Source organism: Myotis lucifugus, unplaced genomic scaffold, assembly GCF_000147115.1.
Source record: "Myotis lucifugus unplaced genomic scaffold, Myoluc2.0 scaffold_54, whole genome shotgun sequence".
Classification (NCBI taxonomy): domain Eukaryota; kingdom Metazoa; phylum Chordata; class Mammalia; order Chiroptera; family Vespertilionidae; genus Myotis; species Myotis lucifugus.
In genome coordinates, this window is record NW_005871102.1 from 6,740,313 (window position 1) to 6,761,938 (window position 21,626).

The 21,626-nt window shown below is 43.6% G+C and overlaps 1 protein-coding gene across 1 annotated transcript in view; it reads left to right on the top strand.

Annotated features, from left to right (window-relative positions):
- Window positions 1-21,626, top strand: part of LAMC1 (laminin subunit gamma 1) — a 106,235-nt gene that overhangs the window by 58,824 nt on the left and 25,785 nt on the right. Inside the window, exons 3-13 of the mRNA XM_006089015.2 lie at window positions 6,104-6,408; window positions 10,202-10,332; window positions 12,406-12,572; window positions 15,373-15,561; window positions 16,398-16,515; window positions 16,870-16,968; window positions 17,062-17,198; window positions 18,054-18,176; window positions 18,264-18,453; window positions 18,756-18,868; window positions 21,400-21,621. Of these exons, the coding sequence (XP_006089077.1) occupies window positions 6,104-6,408; window positions 10,202-10,332; window positions 12,406-12,572; window positions 15,373-15,561; window positions 16,398-16,515; window positions 16,870-16,968; window positions 17,062-17,198; window positions 18,054-18,176; window positions 18,264-18,453; window positions 18,756-18,868; window positions 21,400-21,621 (1,794 nt within the window). The remainder of the gene's footprint in view (window positions 1-6,103; window positions 6,409-10,201; window positions 10,333-12,405; window positions 12,573-15,372; window positions 15,562-16,397; window positions 16,516-16,869; window positions 16,969-17,061; window positions 17,199-18,053; window positions 18,177-18,263; window positions 18,454-18,755; window positions 18,869-21,399; window positions 21,622-21,626) is intronic.

Below are 21,626 nucleotides of genomic sequence, written 5' to 3' on the forward strand. Positions count from 1 at the left end.
ACCAAATCAGTTTTGACCTTTCCATTTGCTGAAGGGTATATGGCATTTTTGGATCTCGCAGTTGGGCAATGCAAGCAGAAAGAGTTTACGTTTGGAAGATTGCTACGCTAGGTTAGTGCCATGGTCTTATTCAACAATGGCGCCAACTGGTAGTTTTGGGAGATGAAGGTAGAACTGTCTTGTTTGGCTTACACTTTAAATTTGGTGCTTTTTGGAAACACCTTGCTTTCCTAAGAGATTATCTTCCCCAAGGCATGCCAATGTATTTCAAAATGTTTCTTTTCCCCTAAGTCCCCTTGTCACGGCCATACAACAATTTTTATAAATAGCCAATGGTGTAGAATTTTGTTGGGTTTAAACAAGGGTCAAATGGTTGGCATCACTTCTCTTTTACCTACCTGCTCTGTTATATCTCCGGTGGCAGCTTGGAACTGAAACTCCATATTCCAGCACTACTCATCTTAGCATGTCTTTCTGTCATGGCAGTGACACGTGTGACAGGAAGTGCGTATTGCATGTACTCGGGAAATGTGAACCATTGAAGCTTTCTCAAATCGTAAATTCCATTGCATTTATTTTAATAAATTCCATTAAAAATGACTATTTTATACCGAGCTATAAAGGTTACTTGTCCTCGGTATAAGTAGTGCTGATTTAGATGTACCTCCTATGGGATTGTGCCCTCGTACTGTTGGCATCAAGCCGATTGACAGAGAGGCCATGACAAAGGGGCACTGAAATTTAAGGGAAAGGACTGGGATAATAAGTTTTTAAAAAGAACCTGTTTTGAAGATGAGTTTTGGGCAGTAGTAACTAGCCGGTTAACAGGCAATCAGGACTGAGTTTCCTGGCAGTTGGAACGACTCCACGAACCCAGATCGCATTCTGCATGTGCTCATCAGCCCTCTTCCTGCTCACCCATCCTTGTCCACTTGAGGATCCCACACTCAGCATTCACTTGGCCCTGGGTCATCTTGATTGGCGAGGCCGTATTTGGACAATCTGCCTGCCGAGGTGGAGCGATAACAGCTGGAACGCAGCTGTGCATGTTGTCCTGGGAACTCTTGTTTCAGCCAGCAGTTACACCACTCACAAAATGGAAAACATTTTCAAATAGTTGCTTTTGGTGACTACTGTTTGTGTTAACTGTTTGGGGGATCTCGTTTAGCAGCCTAAACCTCTATCATCTCTCGTGGACTTTACGTGCTACAACCTGATTAAAGTTTTAAGACTCAGAAGATCAAGTCTGACTGCAAGGAAAACAGTCATTTTATGCTTCTGAGGAGTTCGCCCAGAAGTACAATAGTGAATCAGTGACTCCTAATTGGAGACTTCAGAATGAACTCGTTTTCTTGGTCTAATTCAGGCCACTGAAGGGCATTTTGAAGTTTTGCAGAATTCTGTATGGCCATTGTCGCTCATTACTTCATTGTGAAGAAGGCTGTTGTACAAGGAACTCAGTGGAATTCTTCTGAGCTGCACATAACAGAGAGGCGTTTATGTTCGCCAGAAGTCAGTGCTTGACTCCAGCTCTGAGACAGGAAGGGTTTCTCCCCTGCTCAGCGATTAGAAATACTTCACCACGTAGGAGGCTTAAGCGGAATTCTTTGGCTTGGCCCCCGTGTGAACAAAGGCCGATTCTCGTTGTTCAGGCGGCCCCCTCCCCTTCTCTCATTCCCTCGCCAGCTTGAAGTGTAGGATTCAGAGCAGGAAGTATTAGTTAATTTTGTGTGCTTCATTCTAAACATCTGCACTTGAGGCTTTTTGTTTATGGGAGGAATGTGGCAGAGAGAGGGGGGAGGCAGGAGAACATGCAGAAGCTAAATATTTTCTTGAGGGTGTGTATATTCATGGTTAGTCTTAATGGGCATGAACATGAGGTGAGGGATGGAAGATGTCCTCGTTGAGTAGTTGCTGGGACACTTTTCAGACACGCACTTCTGATTTTCTGAATTGTGTGCTTGGAGTCTTCACCTTCAAGTCAGACTGTCTCCTTGGACACCCTTTCAGTGTGACGATAGTACGGTAGCTGTCGCTGGACTGGAAATCAGGAGACCTGGTCCTATTTTCTGCTCATCTCCCGATTAACTAGATCATTGTACTTTGTCTACTGTCAAAGGAGTAGGACAAAGTGTAGGGAAGTATGGTGAGAAAGAGAGAGAGAACATGATGGGTCTCAGTTGTATGAACATGAGGTGAGGGGTGGAAGATGTCCTAGTTGTGTAGTTGCTGGGACACTTTTCAGACACGCACTTCTGATGTTCTGAATTGGAATATTTAATGGAATAAAAAGTAGCTCCTTACTTTCCCAGTTCTTCCTTATTCATGGTTGCAGGTAATCCTGGATAGCACAGACAGCTAAGCTTTGACTCTTCACTCCATATTTGCTTCTGTATTTATTCAGAAGAGAGTCCAGATTTCTTGAAGTAACTTTAGTCTCCTTATCTTACTGTCCTTCCATTGCACCTGTGTAGAAAATCACACCTGCACAAAGATGTCCATACAAAGTCATGACCTCCTTCCTCTTCCGCAGTCTAGTCTCTGCCCAGCAAGCCTTTTTTTTCTCCAGTCATCTCTTTGCTAGATTCTACATTGGCTCTTAGGAAGTTTCTACACTCCTCACATAGTCCCCACCAACATTCCCCAGCCTCTTAGCTGACACCCTTGATTTTCACTGCACAGAAATAAAAAGTCATCAGTTAGAATTCTTTCAATGTCCATCCCATAAAACCTACAAAGTCATTTGCATTTGCATCCAGATAGCAAGCAGGGATGCAGGGTTCCTCCTACATGGAGGCAATCCTTCCACCACCACTAGTCACATTCTTGTCTCCCAGCTTTAGGAAATGAATAAAAGATTTGACAGTGAAACAGAATGTCAACAGGGTAAATGTAGAGGAGGCTTTCAGAAGTGGCTCCTGTTCCCCGTCACCCTCCATCAATGACCAAGTTACTATTGATGTCTGCTTCTTACATCTCACTTGCATCCATTCATTTCTTTTCAGCAGTTGTCCCTCCTCTTAGTTCAGCCACTGTCATCACTCTGATATTACTGCTACATCATCTTCACTATTTTCTTCACCTTTAGTCCTGTCCCTTCCACAGTGGCCAGTGATCTAAAAATTAAACCAAATCATGCATTTCCTGACAAATCTTCCAATGACTTGCCATTGTCCTTAAACTGAAGTTGCTCTTTAGCATGACTTCTGGCCAGCATATTCTACCTCCTTGTTAGCTCATATCCAGCTACTCTCTCCAGTTCCAGCCATACTATTCAACTCTGATTCCTCCAGTGATTACTTCTCTGTCCTCTGGGCTTTCCCACATGCTCTTTTATCTGCCTGGACAACTGAGCCCTGTTTGCTTAGCCAGTTCCTCTGCATTCCTCAGCTCTTGGATTTAGATGTCACCTTCTTTGGAAAACTTCGCAAATATAGATTAGGTGACTTCCCTCCATGCTCCCAAAACATTATGCACTCCCTGTCATAGCCCTTCTCACATGGAAGCACAATGTTCTGTAGTGACTGCCGGACGGACTGCAACTCCATGAGCAGTCAGTCCATGTGGCTGTCTTGTGGTGTGGACTGTGTGCCTCCTCCACAGATCGCCCCATCAGCCTTTCCTCTTCCAACCGTGGCTGTAGGTTAGGATGAGAAAAGCAGCTCTGTAAAAGGCTGGGTGAGGGAAGGCCAGCGCCCGCATGCTGGGTTGCCTCCAGGCTTAATGCTAGCAAGATTGCTTTCTAGGTGTGTCAGCAGTGAGAATGAGCACATAGGCCTGTTTCTTTTGGGGTGTGGCTTTGTGGTACTAACGTTGGTATGGAACTCAAAAGCACCCTGATCTGTTTTGCCTTCTCTCCTTTGATCCAATCTTCTGCAGGTTGGGTTGCTAAAGAAAAATGAGGTTGCGATATCATAAATGTAGACAGAGAGAGTAGAAAAGTAAGGGTCATCTGTAATCTAGAGATTAGCGAGTCAGCCTTTGAACATCCTGAGCCACCTACTCCTAAGTGGTTTTCCCATTCTGGAATGTCTTAGATAGTCGCTGGAATGTCCTAGATACTGCATTATAGCCTCACCCTCATGCAAAGGTGATGTCTCGACATTTTTTACATAGTAAAGAGAAGTTAAATTTGCATTCTTTTAACAGGAGGGTTGTAAACTGTATTTGCATGACCCGTGTTGAGGCAAAATGTTGAATTGCATTGTAGATAGAAGATCCAGGCTGTACCAGGTAGTCCCTGGAATAATCAGGCCCTTATGTGTGAACATACCCAGGGTCCTAGTTCAGGAATTTTCTCCTAAACCCTGTTGTAATAATACCTTATATTTGTATAGAGTTTTACAATGAGTCAAATATATACAAGGTCTTAGTTTGACCTTGCAACAGCCCTTGGGAGCAGGTGCCTCAGGGATTATCATCCTCATTTCTAGAGGGGAAAATGCGAGAGCAGAAATCACACAGCTGGTCATTGAAGGAGGCAGGACCTGAACTCAGGACTCACAGTGCCCAGTCCTGTGTTCTTTCCATCATGCCACGCGTCCTTGTGTTCAAGGTCATATGTATGTGTGTGTGTTTTGTGTAGATGGGGGGCAGTTAATTAAACCTCTCTTTTAAGATCAGGACCAGTTGAGAAACACAATCTGATACGGCTCATCACATCAATTTTATTATAGATAGACTGGAGTGAAGAACAGAGCCTGCACACATGGCTTCTATGGACTTGTTGCTCTTACTTCCTGCCCCCTCCCCCTGCCACCTCCTTTCCCAATTGAACTCACCCACTGAGTCTCAGATCTGTACCAGGACTGCAGCAGGCCTCCTGCCTGGAGGCAGAGGTGCTGTCTTGCATTGAGGAGTGCAGGAGATGGACTCAGATAGCTAGAGAGAGAGCTGGAGATGCCAGGCCACACATGAGCATCGTCCCCCTGGGGATGAGTGGGTTCAAGGAAGTGAGAAATGGTTGAAGTCTGCCCTCAGCACTTCTGAGCGTGTAGGGGAGGATTAAGATGGTTCTTCCTGTGCAGTTAATTCACTTGGGGAGAAAAGACTAGCAGCTCCTTGAGTGCAAGGACCCCTAATACATCCTGTCCCCCAAAGTGTACAGCAGAGACCTGAGCTTGTCATTGTGCCCAACAAATACTTGTTGACCGAACTGTGATCTTCACTCTGTCATAGAAGCAGCAAAGAAAAGATAGTGTCAGACCCAATTTCTGAATGAATGAACAGTTGCACATGACCCCTTCTACCCACCCGAAGGCACGCTGGCTGGCGACCAAGATACCCTGCTGTCAGATTGGCAGCTGAAGGGAGCTGATCCAGGGATTCTTCTTCCGGAGGGATGACGGTCCACTGACTTCTCCCTTCGCTGCCCTTCCCTGACCAGAGCTCACCTCTCACCTGTTCTCTTTTGAACATGTTCAAACACAACTTCTTTAAGCCACCTTTCTCCTTTTCTCTTTCTGTTTATTCAGCCACTGGAGGAATTTTTGCCTTCTTTCCTACTCTATGCCCTGCCTCCTATCTCAACCACTGTCCTCCCCGTATCAGATTTCTCTTTCTTAATCTGGTTGACAAGTAGCATCACAATCAGTGCCCAGGGTACTCTTCCTGCATGAAGAGATAATATTATCGTTAACAAGGAATGAGTTTTTAAACATTTTGAAAGTGCCCAGAATACCCACTTTCAAAAAAAATTTTTTTCTATCTCTCAGTTAAGCTTTTGCCGAAACCTCAGCATTAAGAATAAATGTACTTTTCCCCCCATTTTATTTTTAATAGTGTAAGTACAGTACTAACATATGCTACAATTTTTATGGCAAACGAAATTTCAACGACCTACGTCATAAATAGGCTTTCATGAGCTAACCTATGAACCAACTATAACTTGTCATTTGTGTGGGAAAACGTGCTCCGGAACGGTGTATGTAGACCAGCCTGTCGGACACAGCCGATGTGTTGTATGTTCTGGAGCCTTCTTAGTCTAGTATGCACAGGGTGGTTGGTATACTCTTTTTCTGTCAAGTTCTAAAGCAGACTGGGAACAGGGGGGCTTTTTTTGCTTCACACATGACATATGAACTTCAATGTGTTTGTCCCGTAGGAAAATCTTTTGACATCACGTACGTGCGCCTCAGGTTCCACACCAGCCGGCCAGAGAGCTTCGCCATTTACAAGCGCACGCGGGAAGACGGGCCCTGGGTTCCCTACCAGTACTACAGCGGCTCCTGCGAGAACACCTACTTCAAGATAAACCGCGGCTTCATCAGGACTGGAGAGGATGAGCAGCAGGCCTTGTGCACCGACGAGTTCAGTGACATTTCCCCGCTCACCGGGGGCAACGTGGCCTTCTCCACCCTGGAGGGGAGACCCAGTGCCTACAACTTTGACAATAGCCCTGTGCTGCAGGTAGGCATCCGGAGGGTGGCGTGGAGCCAGGCGGTTCTCCCACGTACGTACGGGATGCGGGAAGATTGTGGTGATGGGGCCTGTGGTCCTCCAGCAAGACAGACAGCTGGCCTTCCTTCTGCTCTCCTGTGGACTCTTCACTAAGCGAGGGAAAGCAGTTTTGTTCCTGTCCCCACCCCACCCTACCCACGGTTGATGTTTGTTCTTACGTTCTCATGCACTTGCAAGTGTGTCCTGGGATATCTAAACTTTACAAATTTTTTTGCAGTTGGACCATTTTAACTCTAGTGTTTGCACTTGAAGTGGAAACATTTTGCTTCTGACCTTGAGAAGAGGGTATTTGAACTTATCGATCCGGTTCTCTTGCATCCTTTCTTACCTCTTCTTTGATTGGACAAAGTAGGAGATATTTTATTAGCAAGAGGCAACAACTGAAGCGGGATAGTTGTGAATGCCGCCTTCCTTCATTATTGTGCCAGGGAATTCTGATTGGGCTTGTCTGGCACTGTTGCCAATCATGAAAACTCCTCATCGTCTATAGCACTGGTGTTTGTGCCAGGATATAAACTTAGGTACCCCTCGTATCATGCTCAAGCATCGTCATAGAAACTTTCCCCTATTTAGCAATAGAAAGAATTTTTCTCATAAATGCTGTGTACATCATTCCTTATGCACCATCATATGGAATCTTTATGTATTGCTTAGATTTCTGTGAACTTTTCTTATGTTCTGGCTGTTTGATCTTGGAGAGACTGGCGAGCCTCTTGTCATATATACCCAGCACATTAACACAGAATTGGAGGCACTTCTGTCCTGTGGCTGAAGCTAACATCTAAATGGGGGCAGGCTGTAGTAATTGACTGAGACAAGAAATACTGGATGTGGGTTTGCAAAAGCTGTGCTCGTGTCATGAAAAGCTATTGTGATTTCTCAGTGTTGGGGGGGGGGCTTTATGCTTTTGTGTCTTCTCATTCTTTCTCTCTGGGATTTATGATGTTCAGGACTCCTCCTTTAATTTGGCTGTATGGTTTTGGACAGTCGCAAAAGATGAGACTATATTTCTCTGTGAGTCCAGTTCTTCCTTTCCATTGTATTTCTGTAAGCTGCTGACTGCGACATTATACGTCTTGATTTTGGAAAGCTCTGAGGGTGTAGTGAGCAATGAATATGTTTGCAGAGTCCTTCAGAAAAGCGTTTCTCGCATTGGCGGTAAGAGGTGCTCAAAGTCAATGGCAGGAAGACTAGCTGACTTTGATAGATGAAAAAGCAGGAGACTGCCTGCCTAGGGGAGGAGGGATCTACACAGACTCTTCAAGCTGACCTCGCAGACATCTGCTAGCTTTGTTTCTTCCCACACAAATTATTGTGTTTGACTGTCCTGGAGAGGCAACAGGATAGCCAGTAGGAAAAGGCAGTGGCATAATGTTGTGACTGGTTTTCTGGCACCTTCGCTAACTGGAGGCCTGGTCAGCCGTCTTGAGGCCGTTTCGCCAGCTATAGGAATCCTGATGATTGCTGCTCTTGTTCCACAGGAACTCACGAGACTTAATGTGGAAAAAATGCTGTAAGCGTCTGCGGTGGATTTGGTCAGTTGGCATCATTATGCAGAGACATTAACTATGTGTCTCTAGATGTAAGCGCTCTGGCTCTGAGATCTGGCTGCCAAGGGGGTTTAAGCTTCAGCTGATTGGACAGTGAGGAGAGGCCAAGCACCCTTTCCTCATCACCCCCTGTGCCGCCCTCCAGAAGCTATCTCCCTGCCAGGAGGGAGGCACTTCTTGGTTTCCTTGTATATGAATATGATCAAGCATGCATTGATTTAGGATGATGATTAGCATTTATTACAGCACTTACTACAATGTGCCACAGTGTGACACGCATTGTTCTAAGCCCTTTAGATATATTAACTCAACCCTCAGGATGACTCTATATTGTAGATGCTTTGATTATTTCCATTTTACAGATGAGGAATCAGAGGCCCAGAAAGGATAAAATAACTTGCCCCAAACAGTTTTAAGTGGCTGAACTGGGATTCAAAACCCAGAAAGTGTTGCTCCAGGGTCTGTCTGTTCTTTTGAAGGTTCCCACTATGAGGGAAATATAAGGGGTGCTTAGATTCAGCCCTTGAAAAACTTTTATTCAGGAGAGCCGTGATAAAGGTGAAGGCTGTATAAAATATAATAAGCATTAAACACAGATATGTTTAGCTATTTACATTACAGACGACTAAAGGATTCCTAACATTGTGGCCATGAGTGGGAGTTGTTATTGGAGTTCCAAGTTTGGATGCGGTGAAATCATCATCTCTTTCCTTTCTAATTATACTTGGAGGCTTGGTGGAGATGAGCTTTTCTGAGTTCTCTGTGTTGTTCTATCTGCCAGGTGTTTGGCATGGCTGAAGCAGTGGTTCTTAATCAGGGGCGTGCCTCCCAGTCTCGCCCACAGCCCTGCACTCACTCGTTGGGTCTCGTTATGTCTCCGTAGGTGATTGTAGTGCAGTCCCGGGAGAGGACTTGAAATGGAGATGGTGTCTTTGTTTAAACAACCATGATTTATTATTTCTCATTAATTCTGTATTGTCCTGGGCTCACTCGCCGGCAGGTGAGCTGGGAGCTGGGTTTCTCTCTCCCTGTGGTCTTGCATCCTCAAGGAGGCCAGTCTGGGCTTTTTCATGTGATGATGGAATTATTCCAGGAGGGCAAGTCCCAGTGATAAGTACTTATCACGCCTCTGCTCATGTCACATTTGCTGATGTCCCCTCAGCTAAAGCAAATCACATGCCCAAGCCCAGAATCCATGTGGAAAGGGGCTCCGCAGGGTGGGGACACCGGCAGTGACAATGGGTTGGCATCGTTTGTATAACAGTCTGTCGCAGATGTAAACACCTGACTAGCATTAGCTCAGTGAAAGGGCATTTATTACAAGGGCTTTGATTTCACAAAATCTAGGGGAAAACTGTACAACCTTCATTCTTACCCTTGGCTGTTATGGTACGCCTACCAAGTCGATCAGCTGTAGTTTCTTCCCATTTGTTCATTTGCTCAGCAAATGCCATGTGAGCACCTCCTATGCTAGGGGAATGGCAGTGAACAAAACAAAAAATTCCTGCTTACAGTTTGGTGATGATGGTGTCAGAAACAGACAATATAAATAAAATAGGGAAAGGAAATCGGGCGTTCAGGGGTGGTAACAGTTTTAGGTAGGGTGGCCCAGGAAGGCCTCGCAGAGAAGTGAAATTGTGGAGAGGGTCAAGGCAAAGACTGACTCTGATTGGTTGAGGGCAGTGTAATGATGTAGTGCTTCTACTTGGATGTCTCTCCCAGACCTATCGGAGTGGATTGGCTATGGAGGGAGCGATAGGTGGTGCCAAGTGGGCAGGAGGAGACAACAATGACCAGCATGTCTTGTACAAGCGTGGTGTCATATGAGCTCCGTGCTAATATCTGATTGGATTTGGGGTGCGGATACAGGGTGGAGAGAAGGGACATGTGTATTGAGTATCCAGTGTATGCCAGGCATTTAGAAGTATATTTCATTTAAGCCTCTCAATGGCCTGTGAAGAAACTAGTATTATTCCTGCTTTGGGGGACTCTGAGTGGTGAAGTAGCAACTTCGAACAAAGAAGGGAAGAGTCAAGGAGAAAAATATCAAGAAATTAAAGGAACCATTGAGTATTACAATTGAGTTAATGCTAGAAGAGGACATAAGTTAAATGATACATTCACTGTTGTCCCATTTATGTCTCTTATCTTCAGTCCCACTAGCTGTTTTTCCTGTTTTTGTTTTCTCACAGGAGTGGGTAACAGCCACGGACATCCGAGTGACTCTCAATCGCCTAAACACCTTCGGAGACGAGGTGTTTAATGACCCCAAAGTTCTCAAGTCCTATTATTACGCCATCTCTGATTTTTCCGTAGGTGGTAGGTAAGTAAACTATTAACCACTTTGAAAGGGATTCGAGCTTTGGTTTAGAAGTGAATGCAGCAACTGTTTACAACTGCATTAATAATGTTGTTAGACCTTCTCATTATCGTGAAAACAAAGTAAGTAGGTAGGTTTTCTAAAACCTTGTCAAATCAGTCCCCTTCGTGAATTCTTATTGAGAATATAAGTGCAAAGCTCTATAATAGATAGGAACTATGAAGCTCCGGAGGAAGTGTAGGGCTGACATGCACCTACGGATGAGAACTGGACCTTCTAGGATCCTACACAACATTCCTGTATAGGAATGAGCAGTCCATTTCTTAATGAGCAATACATCTGGCCAATGTATGAATATGTGAAAAAGTAAATACTGGTATAGCCCCATGTTTTAGATAAAAAGATACCATATGCCAGAGAATGCTGCAGAACTGTCAGGCTAGAGAAGCAGATGGGCTCTGAGCTGGGTCTTGAAGAACAGGTAGGATTAGGATGAGTGGGAAGGATATCTGGGTTGGTACAGAAGGATGGGCAGGTCATGAAAAAAGTTTAGAGTTGGCAGTGTATAAGCCTACTTGGCTTAAGGAAAATCTCTTATGTGAATTTGTAGAGTTGTAAACCAGAGAGATTGACTGGTAGCCAGAGACTTTACACAGCAGGCAAGAATCTTGGACTTACCTCCCCTGTTAAACTATGAGGTCTCAAGAGCAGAAACTTTTTTTTTTTTTGCATGCAGTGTTCCTGGGGAGGGGTTGATGCTCAGTGAAAGCTGATGGAAACTGTCACCAATGAGAAATCATGTCATTCTTTTTTTTGCAGTAGGGCTGTGAGATCAGGAAGATGAGTTGTGAGCATGTATGTATGAGTTATGAGCAGAGTATGCTCGAGAGAATTTCCATTCTTATTACGACGCTGTGTGAGCTAGGTGATAGCTGACAAACACCTGACATTAGGGTGGTGACAATAGAATGGAAGGGAACATTTAGGTGCATTTTATTGTGAAGAAAGAATTGTCAGGATTTAGTCATGATGATTGTAAGGTTTAGTGATCAGGAGCATCGTGGTACCATTAACAGAGTAAATAAAGAAGATGAGTTAATTGGGAAGACGATGAGTTTGGATGTAGACATGTAAAGTTGTAGGTCACGGAGGACGACTAAATTTGTGCAGCAGTCAAGGAGTTGGGGAGAAACATGAGAGCTGGAGATATAAATTTGTGACTCATCTGGTTATGCTGTAGATGTTCCAGAAATGTTTGGGTGTATTTTTAAGTGGTAGTAGAAGCTATGGAACTGATGGCTATCTTCAAGGAAGCAAGTGAGGGAAACTCAGCGCACCAGAGCGTGTGTTCGTGTTCATGGGGATTTCACGAGTTCTTAGTTTATGGTTTTAACCTGCATCTGGGGGATCCTGCAAGGATTCTTACCCCAAGCAACCTGTGGGAATACCAGGCCACCAGAGAGAGATCCATCTGGTCATGAGGTATCTAATGTGCCTTGCTGCCCTCAGATCAGAATACTTTAAAATCATTATGGCAGATAATTGCTGACATAATTATTGACTTGTGATGTGCCTACACAACCCTAGGCATATGAATAAAGCAACTTCTTGATCCTCCCAGGAACCCTATGAAACAGACATTATCATCTTCCCTGTTTTTCAGGCAAATCACAGGGCGGGGCTCGAAACCCAGCAGCCTAGCCTGGCTGCAGAATCCATGCTCTTCTTAAGCAGTGCACTTGGCTGCCTCTTGGCCCACACATTTGACTTCAGGAAGTTGATGCTACAGACGTCCTCCGATATTGTTAGGGACTTTCTTCTCGCGTCTGGTTAATGCCCCATCCCCTGTTAAATAAAGTCACCTTTTTTTCTTTTTCTCCTGTTGAATTTTTCCTCATACCTGAAAACTCAAACAGCCCTTACCTAAGCTTCTCCGTGCCTCAGTTTCCAGTTTTGAATGGTGATCTCAAGCATATTCAGAGGTTGTTTTTGGTTCCCCGTGTCCATCCTTTTTCAGCATCCATTTCTGGGGCTTTCAAGCTGTGTCCTGTTTCTGAGTGTCTCTTCTCTCCCCAGGTGTAAGTGTAACGGACACGCAAGTGAGTGTGTGAAGAATGAGCATAACAAGCTGGTGTGTGACTGCAAGCATAACACCTACGGGGTCGACTGTGAAAAGTGTCTCCCCTTCTTCAACGACCGGCCGTGGAGGAGGGCGACTGCCGAGAGTGCCAGCGAATGCTTGCGTGAGTGCCCCGTGGCGTCGGGCCGTTCACTTATCCTGAGATCTCCCAGGGGCGGAGGGAGGAATGGGTGACTTGCATTTACGCCTCCTTGAAAGGAAAACAACGAAAGGCAGTGCTTCTTTCATACTTGGAAAGCGTGGGGCGTGGACGTCAGAGGAACATCACAGATGAGGGCGATTGGCTGTCAACATAAACCGTGCTGGTTGTGTGTTTCCTTCCTGAGCGCACACACCAGGATGGGAGCAGCATCCTCGACGCGGGGCACTGTGCTTAGATCCAGATACCGGGCCAGTGCGGTCAGCTCTAACATACGATTTCTCCAGTTCTTTTCTTTGCTGTCCTTTAAAATAGTCTTCTTCCGACTAATGCTCAAGAGCTAAGGTCATTGATTAACGTGTCGGTTACAATGAGTTCTAGACTAAGACTGCCGTTCAAAAGCTTATTTATAAAAAATTACTTGTCCTCGGTGTCACTAAAGAGCGCAGTGGGGAGAACTTTCTCATTCCCCTCGGGCAGAGGCGGAGGCTTTGGGAGGAAGAGTAGACACCAGAATTCCTAGGGAAGGGTGAACTGGAGAAGATAACACGTTGTTTGTTCCTTCACAACATCTTTGTTTATTCTGAACAGATAGGGAAAGGCCTCTCAGGAGAAAGGAACCATGAAATCATATAACTATGACTGGCCAAGGACTTAAGAAAATTTTAAAGCAGCTGTAGTTTTCTCATGTCCTTATAAGTGTCCCTTATCATATTCTCTTGGGAATAAATTGAATAAGAAAGCGGACCCTGTGAACTTGCAGGAATTGTTGGCAGAAGCCTTGAGAAAGAATTGATATCTTATGACTAATTTTATTAGCTGCCCAGAGCAGATCTCCTTATTCATCTTTTCTTTCCCTCAACAAATCCCAGATTTGCAGATTAACTTTATAGCCTCCTCCAGCATTCCTAAACGATTGCTCGGGCTTCTTTAGTTATTTTACTGAACTGTCATATCCAGTGTTGGAAGCTACATGATAAAGGCCAGCAAGAGAAAGAATGAAATATTCCCAAGGTGTGCCACCGAAGCAAATGTACACCTGTGTTTAGCAAGTATTCTGTTTAATGACGTGGGCATATTTAGAGTCTGTCCAGGAACATTATGAGAACAACGAAGACCCTGGATCGCCAGCTTACCTCAAGCAAATGAGCTGAATGCTGTAGGCAGATACTTTGATGAGGAGCTAAGCCACTTTGCTTGCTTCCTCGGTCCCTTTGGCCCTGTGACCCCTCAGAGAACAACGTTTCTGGAGGTTGTGACAGTAGTCCAGTATTGTCCAGGGGCTCGAGCTGCGGAAGAGGAAATGACAGCTGCCTTCTCTCTTACCAGCTGCTGAGGAGGGAGCCACGGCCTCTGCTTGAGCTGTCGGGTAGACAGCGATTTTCAACCAGGGTGCCGCAAGAATTATCAGAACGTGCAGTACCTGACTGCTTCGTCAGGGCACTGACCTCTTTCCCTGAGGTTGTCAAATTACAAAATGGCACCAGCCAACACAAACAGTAGCCGTGCAGTATGAATGAGTCAAAATTATACCTATATTTTTTATCAGATTGGCAAAATAATATATTTTTGGTGTTCCCTCAGCACGCAGTGTGACAGCTGTGGCCGCAGAATTTTAGTGATTAGTTTATGTGTGCCATGAGATGAAGAAGGTTGAAAACCCCTGGGTTAGGACAGTGGAGACCTGGGAATTGTTCTGGCTCATAGTCTCCAAGCGCCAGACTGTTCCGGTGGGGCTGGCTGGGTTGATTGTGGGATAATCTAGGGAGGCTGGAGGGAAAAGAAACAGCTACTGAAAAAGGGGAAGGGAGCTAAAAAAGTTACTTAACACAACTCTAATTTGGTGACTAATTCGAGTTTCTAAAAAATTTTCAAGTATAATATCATAAAAGAACTGATTGTAAATGAAGGAAGAAAATATGTATATTTAAATATTTTAAAACAACTTCCTGATCTTTCTGAAATCAAACTTTATTAAATAAAACTTTATTTTCTAAATAAAACTTTATTTTATTTAGTGTGCATGATATTGTCTGTAGAATCAAAGATATTTTGGGCAGAACCAATAATTCTGATTAAATCATCTGCATATAAATGCAGTGGATTTCTGTGACTACAGATACTTGTTCTTAAACTATGGTTGTGCCCTGAAGGGGGTGGTATCATTAGTTACTTAACAGATGACGCAGTTGGCGCTGAGGCTCCCCAATGGATGGATGGCTCCACTGGATCCAGATTTCGCTTTAATTCTGCTTCCGTCTGCAGAAGCACTAATTATAACCCCTTGGTCTCAGATTAGCCCCATCTGGATATGCAGATAACCTGGCACCTTGAAAGTTCATATCTTAATGTATTTGAATCATCTAAGGCCTGAAACGTTAAGGCACCTTGAAGCCTGCGTTTACGTTGACATGTTCTTGGAGTTGGGATTAGGATGAAGAATAAAGATTCAGAAAAATTGTAATTTGACTTGGCTTTTATTTGTATATGCACAATGACCTGGAGATCCCTTCCTAAGAAAAGGAATTCCTTGTCTTTTATGATGGTGCTGTTTTTGATCAGGATGAACCTTTTCTGTATAAACTCTTTATTGACAAACTGGTTTTCTTTTTCTTAATGAGCAATGCATCTGGCAGTCATTCTTACTTTAACACTATCTGTCACAGAGATGTGGGAAATTGTGGTTTGTTTGTTTGTTTAGTCTTGTAAAAATGCTGTTCATAAGGAACATGGATCTCACTTAAGTTGTGTGTTTGGCCGACAGCCTGTGACTGCAATGGCCGATCACGAGAGTGCTACTTTGACCCTGAACTATACCGTTCCACCAGCCACGGTGGCCACTGCACCAACTGCCAGGACAACACCGACGGCGCCCACTGCGAGAGGTGCCGGGAGAACTTCTTCCGCCTCGGGAACACGGAGCCCTGCTCTCCGTGCCACTGTAGTCCTGTGGGTAAGTGTCAGGCAGTGTCTGCTTCAGCCTGATGGGTTTCAAGACAAAAAAAAAGTAAGCATTTCCTGTAGCCTCAGAAAATGAAGCTGTTTCCTAGGCATGTGCACAGGTTCGGTATGAAAATGCGGACATTACTGTAACACCTCAATTATAACATGTCAATGATTCAGGATCTGCCTGTCCCCCCACCTCCACTCTCTTTAACCACATTGGACTTTCCGATGATTTTCAGGTGTGTATAAAACTGGGTGTGGCCTGAGCAATGATTTTGTAAATAATTAGCAACAGGATCCTAGGGAGCATTTGAACTCCACGGTGAAAGGTTAGCTGCTTCGTGAGTTCTTCCTTGTTAATGATTTTGTTTAGTCTGAAATCCTTCGAGAGCTTGAGCTGTTTCATGTTAGTATATGTCCACAGAGGTGGTGTGCTCTCAGTCCATTCTGTCCTCGCAGGAGTTTGACCTTTGTGTTTGTTGTGCGTGCCGGTATACACTTAAGTTCTCGGCATGACCCTGAGGGAACCAGAGCTTTCTCACAGAGGAGGGACGGGCCTTGTGTCCAGTTTACCGCTGGGAACAGAGTGACCTGTTTGTGTTTTCAACATTGATGTCCAGGGGGTGTGTCTGGAAAGGTAACATGTAATGGGTAACAGGGGTCTGATTTTGAGAGAATTCCGATTTAAAATTTCACCTTTTCCCTCTGTAACCATCTAGAGATTGTGTATTGGTTTTCGGGCATTGTTCTAAGTTACCAATTTTCTTTTCTTTTTTTTTCTTTTTTTTTGACACGTAATATTGCAGACACACCGGGTGGTTGACATGTTTTTTTACATTTTAGGTTCGCTCAGCACGCAGTGTGACAGCTATGGCCGATGTAGCTGCAAGCCCGGAGTGATGGGCGACAAGTGTGACCGTTGCCAGCCTGGGTTCCATTCTCTCACGGAGGCAGGGTGCAGGTGAGACCTTTCAACACCAAAACAAGGGGCACAACCTAAATGGAGCTGATTCCTAATGATGGACCTGCAGCTTATCTGTAGCCATATAAACATTTCCCCCAAAATAATTGTCCACGAGATTCAAGACTTGTGGCTGTAATGATGACCCAGGATTGGTGTGCACAGAGATTAAGCAGAGTTTTACATATTAAATGTAACGGGTATCCTTGATTGAAACCAGATCCAAGTATAAAAGTGACATCAGTTAGGTATTATTACTGTTATTAACATGTAAACCAACAGGTTGACTTTAAGAGTGGAATTTCTTTGCTCCTGTCTCTCCTCTCATTGTTTTATTCATTTTCCACCCAACAGGCCATGCGCGTGTAACCCTTCCGGCAGCACGGATGAATGTAACGTCGAGACAGGGCGGTGTGTTTGCAAAGACAACGTTGAAGGCTTCAACTGTGAGAGGTAGCTCATTCCTTCTCCAGCTAGATTGTGTTTTCTCCGTTATCGTATTTCAAGCACTCAAAAAATGCCTGATTGTACCTTAATCTTTTTCAGATGCAAACCTGGATTTTTTAATCTGGAACCATCTAATCCCCGAGGCTGCACGCCCTGCTTCTGCTATGGGCATTCTTCTGTCTGCACGAACGCCGTCGGCTACAGTGTTTACTCTGTAACCTCGACCTTTCAGACTGGTAACTTAGACCTTTTCTTCTGTCCCCAAAATGTGCAACTAGATGTACAGTATTTTTTAAAAATCAGTAACTCTTGGAGGATTTTTTTGATGGTAGCAACACTTCATGTTTTTTAATGAACATGATTTTTTATTTGGCTTTCTTGCTTGGGGGTTTTTTGTTTGTTTTTATCATCATATATAGTTTCTCTTTGAAGTTAGTAATTTAAAAAACTTCTTATTTTTCAATTACAGTTTCCATGCAATATAATATTAGTTTTAGGTGTACAGCATAGTGATTAGAAATTCATATAACTTACGAAGTGATCACCTCGATTAATCTAGTACCCCTCTGACACCATACATAGTCATTACAATATTCTTGACTATATTCCCGATGCCATACTTTATGAAAACATACATGAGTTTAGAATTCACCATAGTTAAATGTTACATAAAATAAAGCAAAAATGTAATTTCAGAGGTATAGCATATCTAGGTACTGTTGTAGGATTCATTTATTCATTGCTGTGTTTCCCTATACTATTTTTTTTAAAGATTTTTAAAAATATATATTTTTATTGATTTCAGAGAGGAAGAGAGAGGGAGAGAGAGATAGAAACATCAATGGTGTGAGAGAATCATTGATCGGCTGCCTCCTACACGCCCCCTACTGGGGATAGAGCCCACAACCTAGGCATGTGCCCTTGACCGGAATCGAATCAGGGACCCTTCAGTCCGCAGGCCGACTCTCCATCCACTGAGCCAAACCGGCTAGGGCTCTCCCTATACTTTTTATATGTGTTTGTGGTCCATAAAGGTGAATTCAGGGTGTTTACAATGTCACAGCACTTGTGTTTTTGTCCTCTGCTTGCAGATGAGGATGGGTGGCATGCAGAGCAGAGGGACGGCTCTGAATCATCCCTGGAGTGGTCCCCTGAAAGGCAAGACATCGCCGTCATCTCAGACAGCTACTTTCCTAGGTACTTCATTGCTCCTGGTAAGTGAGGCCAGAAAGCAGCCTGGCTGGGGTGTGCTCCTCTGTAGTCTCATTCTCACATCCTTGCCCCATGTGTCTGCATTCCAGCCAAGTTCTTGGGCAAGCAGGTGATGAGCTATGGTCAGAACCTCTCCTTCTCCTTTCGAGTGGACAGGCGAGACACTCGCCTCTCTGCAGAAGACGTGGTGCTCGAGGGAGCTGGCCTGAGAGTGTCCGTGCCCTTGATCGCGCAGGGCAATTCCTATCCAAGTGAGACCACTGTGAAATACGTCTTCAGGTAAGGTCCTCCGCATTGTAAAGTGTGACTTGACCAGAAGTGGTTTCTTTATCTGAGCTTCTCCAGGCTTCAAGGTGAATGTTGAAGAGAAACTTTGGGGTATAAGGGGCCTTTGTAAAAGGGAGCCTTCCCTGTGTCCCCTGTACCCTTGTCGCCTGCACTGTCAAACCAGCAGACCGATTTCTGACTTGGTCACATTGGCGGAGCTTTGCATTGTTGGCGGCCTAAATGAAGAAGAAATGCTTTCTCAGCCCCCAGAATTGTCCTCACAGATGCTAATGGGGCCCCTTCTTTCTCACCAGGCTCCATGAAGCAACAGATTACCCTTGGAGGCCTACTCTTACCCCTTTCGAATTTCAAAAGCTCCTTAACAACTTAACTTCTATCAAGATCCGTGGGACATACAGTGAGAGAAGTAAGTTATGATATAACGTAGAAGAGCTGTTTAACATGATTAGGATCCTTAATATGCAAAAGGGTATCTCTAAAGTCCTAATACTATAAAGCTTATCCTAAAGAAGTGGTATAAACTATATACATGGGTTATGTGTAAAAAAAAAAAAGTATTTTTAATCACTTTTAAGAACCTGGAGAAAATTTACTAAAATTAGTAAATACTATTGTCTTATAATGGATAAGCCTATTCCGATTACATTACATATAAATAGATTCTTCCAAAATTTCTAAATATAATTTTACTGGCTCATATGACTTAATAACCTCAATTTCTTTTTATTTATTGTTCTGTAATTCTCAAGTCTTTTATCTGTTGGCTTAATTATAGAAAATTAAAAATTACTGAATGAACATTTGTTATAATTTGAGATAAAGCTGTTTTAAGTATGCCTTTCAAAATTTTTTCCTATAAAAATTTTTTGCATTGTTTTTGAAAATTCATTTTTATTGTTGAAAGTATTACAGATGTCCCTTTTAACAAAGACCTCTTTCTGTAGAAAGGTAGAACTGGCGCAAGGGAGTCAGTGGTGGGGTGGCACTGAGAGTGGCATCAGCAGCTTGGGTGTGTGGATTTTTTATTATTGAGGCATAATTGGCATGCACCATTGTATTAGTTTCAGATGCATGACATAATGAGTTGATATTTGTTCATATTGTGAAATGATTGCCACAATGAGTACAGTTAATGTCCGTCACCACACATAGTTACAGAATTTTTTTCCCCCTGGTGATGGCAACTTTTAACATTTACTCTCTTAGCAACTTTCAAATATGCAATACAGTATTATCAGCAGTAGCTGCCACACTGCATTACATCCCCATGATTTATTTTATTTTATAACTGGAACTTCGTAAACCACCAACCTCTGTTCTCTGTAGCTATGAGGTAAGTGTTTTGGTTTCTTTTTGTTTCTTTCTCTTTTTGTTTTTAAAGATTTCGAGTGTAAGTGAGATCATGCAGTGTTCGCTTTCTGTCTGACTTATTTCACTTAGCACAATGCCCTCAACTCCTTGGATGTGACTTTCATGAATATCCAGATGAAAATATCTTATAAGTGGTAGTTAGAAACATGGATCTGGGGCTTAGGAAAAAATTTGGACTGGAGATCTAGAACTGAAAGGTTGTCAATGCATGGGTAGTAATTTTAAACTTGGAAACTTGGAAAAAAGAAAAAGAGCATGCAATTCGGGAAACAATTATTTAAAGACCATGCCCTGAGCCTCAAAAGAGAAAAAAAATTTGAGGAGGAGAAACAATTAACAAGTTTAAGAAGTTAACACCATTGGATTTTGGGTTGGGTGACTAAGGAATCATTGATGAGGTGGAGTTGTGTGTGTGTGTGTGTGTGTGTTTTTAAGAAGTGTTGAAACTGAAATTGGAGTGCAGTGTCCCAATAGTAATTTGAAGGTCAAGAAGTTAAAGTAAAGGTTATTCTTTTAAGAAGTTTGGCTATAAGGGAAGGAAAAGAGATGGATTATAACTTGGGAGTGGGGACCAGATGGGAGGAGGAGTACTTTTAGCATGGGAGACTTAAGAAATGTTTAGAGTTGGAAGTACATTAGCCAGTGGAAAAGTATCTCATGATCTAATTGTTGAAAAACCCCATAAACATATTGAAAGTTAACTAAGTTCAAGTCAATAACAGAAGAGATATCCTTCAGCCTCAGGTTGTCAATTTTTAAGAATTATATAAGCAGCCAGTGATATTTCATAACATGGGGAAATACACTTGAAAGATAGACTGCCAGAGACAGGAGTGGGATGGAAATTAAAGGGAAACTTGATGACATCATCAGGGCCTGCCTCTTCCATGGGATGTTCCAGCTGAGACCATCACAGGCACTGTGGGGTTGGACGAACCATTGGTCTAAGTCAGTGTAAGGCTTCCTCTTTTTTTTTTCTTCTGGAAAGGGGAAAGCATTGTGATATATGGCATAAGGGCTTTGGAATCTTTGCATACATGTTGAAGTAGCCCTGAGTATTAGAACTTGTGTGTTTATTTTTGCCGTTTTGTGCAGGGTATAAAAAAATATAATGGAGTGGTACTTGTTGACAGGTGCTTTCCCTGCTGTCTTGTCTTTGAACTCTACAATCAGTACCTGTTTTTGTCACAGGAGAATAAAAACACTGCTTGCTGACTGCAGACCTAAAATCTTCTTGTCCTCCATAGTCTTGCTCTTCTCTCTTCTTGCTCTGGATTATGGTCCAGTGCTTTTCATTTTTTATATTGGTGATTGGGAGAACTGTAAAAGCCACCAGTCTCAGTGTGTGTTTAAAAATAAGTTTGCTGTATCCCAGACACAGCACCAGCTACCACATGATTATTCTAAATGCTATTGTCTACTTATCTTCTCCAGTAAATGAATTAAACTGATGGTTGCTTGTCTCTGGGAGTTTGGCTTTGGTTACCTTTTAATGTTATTGACTTCTCTTGAGCTTTTGCAAAACGGAAGCCAGTTCAGTGATTCTCTTTCCCACACCCCACACAGGTGCTGGATATTTGGATGATGTCACCTTGGCTACTGCTCGTCCTGGGCCAGGGGTCCCTGCAACTTGGGTGGAGACCTGCACCTGTCCTGTGGGATACGGAGGGCAGTTTTGTGAGATGTGCATCTCGGGCTACAGAAGAGAAACCCCGAGTCTCGGGCCATATAGTCTATGTGTGCTTTGTACCTGCAATGGACACAGTGAGACCTGTGACCCTGAGACAGGTGAG